At 36.8% G+C, this 7,744-nt stretch overlaps 1 protein-coding gene across 1 annotated transcript in view; it reads right to left on the minus strand.

Moving 5' to 3' along the window:
• Nucleotides 1-625: 625 nt before the first annotated feature.
• LOC107718511 (gastrula zinc finger protein XlCGF8.2DB-like) overlaps nucleotides 626-7,744 on the minus strand; it is a 9,213-nt gene continuing 2,094 nt past the window's right edge. The window contains exon 2 of the mRNA XM_016525612.1: nucleotides 626-1,876. Coding sequence (XP_016381098.1) covers nucleotides 828-1,871 — 1,044 coding nt within the window. The 5' untranslated portion in view covers nucleotides 1,872-1,876 and the 3' untranslated portion in view covers nucleotides 626-827. The remainder of the gene's footprint in view (nucleotides 1,877-7,744) is intronic.

Raw genomic sequence — 7,744 nt, forward strand, 5'->3', positions numbered from 1 at the left:
CGGTAAACTAAGCTTCTTTTTTATTCGTTTAACAAAACTCAAATTGAATTCAGCTGGACACACTTTCCTGTTTATCACAACAAATGGCCAAGCAAAGCGCATGACACTGACAAGGTACGCGATACAGTACGAGACCAAAAATGCAATTTTTTTCAAAAATTTATTTCAAAAATTATATATATATTCAATAATTAATATTTTAAAAATGATTTCAAAAATTTGCAAACGATGCAAACTGCTAACATGACACTTAGTTTAAACTTGATTATGGTTGCTCATTTTTTAATTCAATTAGGCTGACCGCGCAATACACAGCGATATGGATTAGAAGAGTATTCACTTATCTTAGATGTTGATTTCGCTGTTCTGAAGCAAGCTGCAACTGGCTACAGCAAGCACTAGTCATATATTTGAATGTTGAGCAGCGAGCTCATTGGCTACCGATACAGGAGAGAACCAATCAGCTGTGCCATGTGATGATGTCATTAGGTCAGACCTATCGGACTGCGCCATCTAGAGTTTCATTCCAGAACTCTGTATTTAATTCAGATGGAAGCCAAGCTTCACTGAAACAAAACAAAACATCAAAACAAACACAAAAACATCATGGTCATTTTTTTTTCTCTGAGGGGTTTTCAAACCTGTTCTGGAGGACCCCATGCACTGCACATTTTGTATGTCTCCCTTATTCTTATCTGACACAATTAAGGTCTTGCAATCACTACTAATTTTGTCATTTAAAACTCCTTCCACACACAGAACACAAAATAGGGTCTCACAAGCACGACTTTGCAGATGCATCTCTAAGTGTGACGGCAGTATAAATTTTACAAATGAAACCTCATATGACTGTTAAAGTTTCCTTTAAATCGGAAACTGTTTCCACAATGATGGCAGGTGAATGGCTTCTCTCTAGAGTGAACTCTCATGTGAGTCTCAAGGTTTACTTTAACGGTGAAACTCTTTCCACACTGTTTGCAGGTGAAAGGTTTCTCTCCAGTGTGAACTCTAATGTGATTCTTAAGGTATGCTTGCTTTGCGAAACTCTTTCCACAGTGATGGCACATGTTAGGCTCCTCTCCAGTGTGACTCGTTACATGAATCTTAAGATCATTTCTGTCTGTAAATCTCCTTCCACACTGATGACATATAAAACAGTTTTCCCTTGAGTGAATATTCATGTGGCAATTAAGTGATTCTTTACATCTGAAACTCTTTCCACACTGATCACATATAAAGGGTTTCTCTCCAGTGTGACTTCTTATGTGAATCTTAAGATTTCCTTTTAATGAGAAACTCTTCCCACACACTTTGCAGTTGTAAGGTCTCTCTCCAGTGTGAATTCTCATGTGAGTATCAAGGGCTCCTTTACGACTGAAACTCTTTCCACACTGATCACATGTGAACGACTTCTCTCCAGTGTGAACTTTCAAGTGAGTGTTCAGATTTACTTTTTGAGAGAAACTCTTTCCACACTGTTTGCAGGTGAAAGGCCTCTCTTCTGTGTGAACTCTCATGTGAGCTTTAAGGTATTTATTGAATTGGAAAGTCTTTCCACACTGGTGGCACATGAAAGGTTTCTCTACGGAGTGACTTATTACATGCATTTGAAGGCATTTCATGTCTGAGAAACTCTTTCCACACTGATCACATATAAACATCTTCTCTCCAGCGTGAACACTCTTGTGGATTTCAAGGTTTTGTTTTCGTGTTCGATTAGAACTGTTAGGTTTGGTCTTCTGAGCTCTTTTTCGTGAGGAAATCTTTTCAGTCTGTCTGGGTTTTTCACCCGTCATGAAATCAAGGCGCATCTCACACTGATTTTTCTCTTCAACTTCATTGAGTTCTTGACTTTCCTTTTTCAGCAGCATCAGGTCTAAGGGGGAAAAAAAGAGACAAATACATATTAACCCCAGTGTCACAATTTCACCTGTCTATGCAGGCCTGATGAATGATGCTGAACAGATTTGGCTGTGTCAGTGCGTAAGTATTGGACAGAGGGGAGAATGGGGCTTCATTGGCTCTGACAAAATAAGCTGCTGCTGCAATGGAGAAAATAAAGTTTGAGAAAGGAGACAAGGTAGCAGGAGGGAATAAAGATTGAGGGTGTATTCACACCAGGAAAGTCTGCTAGTTCACTTGCTTTGGCAAATACAATGTTGATTTTTTTTGGTTTGGTGCGGTTCGCTTTCACACTGCCCTTTTTGCAAGTGAACCAGAAACTGTAAACAAAACCAAACGTGTGCTTAAGGTCATCCATTCATTGGCTCATCCATTCAACCGTACCAGAGTTCGTTTGGAAGCGGACCGAGACCACCTCTTCAGCTGGGTCTCGGTGTGATTTGTTTGGTCCGCACCCGAGTGCGATTGTTGTATTCACACCTGCCCAAAAGATCTGCACCAAAAAGGGGAAGCGAACTTGAGTTCGATTCAATCAAACCAAACAAGACAGGTGTGAATACACCCTGAACTACAATAAAGTAAATGGATTAAAGGGGTCATATGATGCGATTTCATTTTTTCCTTTCTCTTTGGAGTGTTACAAGCTCTTGGTGCATAAAGAAGATCTGCAAATTTGCAAAGACTAAAGTCTCAAATCCAAAGAGATATTCTTTATAAAAGTTAAGATGTACAGTATGTGGAAAATAATGTGGTTTTTTTACTTTAAACCGCATAAACACATTTCATTACACCAAATACACAAAATAATGTTCTTTTTAGCAGCATCATATGACCCCTTTAAAACAATGAATTACGCAGTGAATGAGTTTGGTCTATTGAATAAATACACCAAGGCCCTGTCTACACCTGGAATTAAGAACTGAATGATAAGTAGATGAGAGAGACACATTTCCATTTGCATCTCCACAACATTATGAAAAATACCAATGTATTTGAAAAATACAACTTCAAGAAAACGTTAAGATTTGCACGTTTCCTTTTTAAAACAAGCCTACTTTGTCAGTGACGTGCCGAGTCAGGTAATTATATTTACACTGCGATAAATAAGTAGCCTATGCCTACCGGTTTCCACTAAATTAGCCTATAAACATCCTAAAAGATGTTCACCTTATCAGCAAAACTGCATAAATGTAATTTGATTTGAATTTAAAACAGGGGCCACCAAACTCGGTCCTGGAGGGCCTAGCTCCAACCCTAATTAAACACACCTGAACCAGTTAATCAAGGTCTTACTAGGAATACTTGAAACTTCCAGGCAGGTGTGTTGAGACAGGTTGGAGCTAAACCCTGCAGGACACTGGCTCTCCAGGACCGAGTCTGGTGACCTTTGGTTTAAAACAATTAAAATACTATTTGGCTAGTGGAAAAGAATGAGATCAACTCTATTCTAAAATCTTTATCTGGTAAGTATTTTAAACAATTTTGTTTTTGTGGATATTTTAATATATTCTAATACATAACAAGGATATTGGATGATTTTTAGCAATGTAATTTGTATTGCACAAATGGCATTTATGGTCCACTTCTCATATTTCCTTAACTCTTTCCCCGCCATTGACGTTATTTATTTTTATGAAACCTACCTATATTCAAGTGTTGATAAAGAAAAAGAATGCTTTAAGCTAGAATAAAACTTAAAAGTAGAGGCTCTGATCTTTATTTTGGTGTATTGCATATTCAAATATTCATACAGCAAAATATTCTGGAGGCCATCAAATTTTAGTGAAAATCATCAAAATCGCTGGCGGTGGCTGGCAACTTTTTTCAAAAATGCTGGCGGGGAAAGAGTTAATGTCTTGTACCTTTGACGGTGTTAAACAGGGTGTCGTGTGGATGGGAATATGCATGGAAATTATATGCAGATGAGGTTATGCATAGTAAAACTAGGCGTTGTAAGCTCCATATATGGTGATTGAATATTACCCAGATGTAGTTTTTGATAAAAATTTGATTTTCTCACCATCGTGTGGATGGGAATATGCATGGAAATTATATGCAGATGAGGTTATGCATAGTAAAACTAGGCGTTGTAAGCTCCATATATGGTGATTTCGGGGAGGAGACGGGGTGGAGATGCACGTACGCACAATCTTCCCCTGGCTGGCATTTATAAAGGGATTTTTGCGCAGGTTCTGGCGTAAAAGTCTAGCTTTTGTGCGTACATACAATTTTAAGATGAAATCTAAGAGAAGAGTTTTATAAATGAGACTCCTTGTGTTTTAATTTGTCTCTTTTGGCCACTTTCAACCCCTTCTGTCCTGATTTCTTTGACGGGAGGGTCTATGGGTGGGTAAATGTATGGCCATTTTCAGAACTTTTTTGTTTTAATGGTTGAAATAAGCATACATATGAATGCGGCCAGAGATGACGGAAAAACATATGAAGAACAGCAGCTTTCATTTCTGCTCTAACAGCTGTAAGACCACACCGAAAGCAGTGAGTGCTTGTTAGAAATCAGGATTTGTGAGAACATTGTGTTTGGTACATTTTCATGTTTAAACTAAACTTGGGTCTTCAGCTGACAAAGTTTAAATCTGGCAAGCGTGTTTTCCAAAATGTTTGTGCTGCATTAGGTTAGTAGGCAGATAGTAGCCGTCTTTTCTGGATGTTTGATCATTTGACAACATGAGCGTCTACACTTTAAAAGCAATTCAGTCAAATGTTTTTTTTTCGACTACCTCTGGAAGTGGTTGAATGCTCAAGAACATTTTAGACTCTGTTCACACCTGTATTTAGTGTCATCCACTTGTGATCCAATCAACTAAAATGCATCTTAATATCATGTGTAAACAGAGCCCAAGGCTCCTGAATCGGTGATCTTGTTCATGATTGAGATTTTGCCAATTGACTTTTGCAACCTACGGGAATAAATATGTAAATATGTAACAAATCTTTTTGGTAATCAGATTCAAAAGTCTTGAATAAATCAATTTCCACCACTTTATTTGATTGTAATTTCAGTAATAACTGAAACAGGTCAGAATGAGACCCTACCATTCAGATGCAAGTCAGTGCCACTACCAGAACTTTTCTGGTGAATCTGGTTCAGTTAACAAATCTTCAAACTGCGAAATTGACAATTTTAACAAAATAAGACAGACCCTAATAAAACTACTTCACATAGAGCAGGGTGATAAACTATATCATATCGAGGTCATGATAAAATTTGTTGTTAATGATAGACTGCAGGGAGCCGGCAAGGGAAACAAAAGTGTAAGAAATTGTGTGTTACCCTCCAAAGCTGAAGAAATTGTTGAAATAAGGTAACACAACGTCAATTATATGCAAGTGGTTTGTGTTTCTTAAAAGTGATGAAGTGCAGATCAAGGGCAGGTTCAAAAAGAATGTTTTTGTGGTTTAAAAGATTAGATGAATTTCAGAAGGGAAAAAAATAAGTTCTTGGGATGCATTTTGTTTTTAAAGTTTAACTTTTAACTTGACCGTCACATTTTTAGAAAGCTGTATCAAGCATGACAGTTAACGGAAACTAGAGATTATGGTTTATAAGGTTTTAAATAGGGATATTTTTCTGCAAAAATGCATCAATTCGCTTCAGAAGGCCTTTATTAACCCCTGGAGTTCTGTGGAGCACTTTTTATGATGAATGGACGCAGTTTTTTGGGCTTCAAAATCTCGACCACCTTTTACTGCCATTATAAAGCTTGGAAGAGCCAGGACATTTTTTATATAACTCCAATTGGATTCGTCTGAAAAAAAAGAAGAAAAAAAAAAAGTCATATACACCTAGGACGCCTTGAGAGTGAGTAAATAATGTACCGTATTGACCCGAATATAAGACTTTGTTTTTTTCTTGGAAATACATCTGAAAAAACGCGGTCGTCTTATATTCAGGGTCTAGACTTTGACATGTCAATAATACACCCACAACAATAGGTGGCGCCAGCCACGCATAAAACGAGTGTGCCATGAAATACGTAATGTAATGCGTGTTGTAAAGATCGCGAGTAAAAACAAAAGAAAAAGAAAACCTTACAGCTGCACGAGTCGTGACTGTCACGTTACCCTGATGGGACCAAACTCCCTTTGTGATTTTAAAACGTAAGACAGTACCCAGATTTGAAGACTACAGTAAAATTTAACTTCTACTGTTAATAAGATTTTGGTAGGCTACTAATTAGATGGATAGCCTAAATGTCCTAATTCAGATGGGCTACCAGTTTTTTTTATTTTTTTTTATGGTATATCAAAAAGTGTATATTTTTAAAACGTGATTGTTGGTACATTTTACCAGTTTTTACCATACTTTCAAAACAAAAATTAAAATAGGAAAAATATGCAATATGAAAATAATTGAAGATAAAATGTTTTTTACTGAGAAAAAACAAGATTTGGTTTTTTTAAAGCCTTTTTCCAAAAGGTACATCTGGAAAAAGGGGGGTCGTCTTATATTCGGGCCAATACGGTACTTTTTTTTCTTTTTTTTTTCTTTTTTTGGTGAACTAACTTTAATCTGTTTAACAACTGGTTTAAAATGTTGACATTTTGCAGTTTTACACACATTTCTACCTCTAAAACATTTCATAACTTTTTAATCTAAAAATTAACTTTTTTGTGTAGACTGCCCCAAATATTTGAGGTATTTACCGTGACTATTTTAACAAGTCACAAGGCAACATGGTACCAGTCTTCAGTCTCCAAGCAGCTCTTGACCGCATTATGACCGTACTTCACCGCATTTGTCCATATCACTTCGCCAAATGATTTGTTATTTCAAAGGTCCTTACAGCCTAAAACAGCAAAATAACCAAAACCCACAACAGCACTGGCCAAACAGATAAATATAGTGAACAATAGGATCAATAAGACAGATCATTTCCATGTTTTTGCCACAAAATTACATTATTATGTACGGAATACTCTTATTTCTCCTTAAAGACGCACACATACAACACAGAAACATTTTATCAGTGAACTAGTTTAGCAACTTAAAAGCTACATGACATTTCTCACAAGCGAGGTAACAACGGCGCTGTTCTTGACGAAAATGAACAAACTTTCAGTATTAATAGAGACGTTGCTGCTGAACATTGTTGAGAGACACACGGACTCTGGTAATTCACATGCTTAATCTCTGTTTCTCTCATATAACTTAGTTATTAACTGCATTAGTCTGCTATCAATGGCTCAAGCCTCCTTTACTAGGTCTAAAATTAAATTTTGTAATTAGAAATGGAGGCATTGGATGAGATGCGTAAGAAATAATCCTACTCACAAAAGCGTTTTAAGGACAAAAACCAGATGAATGCCTTGAAATATATCATCTGATCTATGTCTTGAGGTCTGGTAACCATAGAATAAGTGGAATAATTGACTCCGGTCCATTGAATTATTAGATAATAATGCACACCCAAGGCGTAACGGCCACGACGCAAATTGCATTATTTTATAATAATTCAGCGGCCCGTCGTCAATTATTCCTTACCTAAATTTGACTAATTTAATAGAAGAAATAATTGACAGATTTAACAGTCTTCTTCCACCATAGAAATGTTGCAGGATCGATAAAATGCTCTAGAGTTTTAGTTCAAAATTAAGATGAAAATAGTTTTTAATGTCTTAAATGGGAGAACATGGGAAATGTCCAAACTTCTGACTCAGGCCATGTCCACACATACACGGGTATTTTTATAAACGGTGTTTTTCCTTCTTCCGTTTAAAAAAAATCTCCGTCCACATGAAAATGCAAACGCATGTTATGAAGCACTGTCAAGAGCATGCCAAACCAACATGTGGCGAGATAATCTCAACCGTAAAGCCAAGT

Source organism: Sinocyclocheilus rhinocerous, unplaced genomic scaffold (assembly GCF_001515625.1).
Source record: "Sinocyclocheilus rhinocerous isolate Xijiao unplaced genomic scaffold, SAMN03320098_v1.1 scaffold723, whole genome shotgun sequence".
NCBI classification, from domain to species: domain Eukaryota; kingdom Metazoa; phylum Chordata; class Actinopteri; order Cypriniformes; family Cyprinidae; genus Sinocyclocheilus; species Sinocyclocheilus rhinocerous.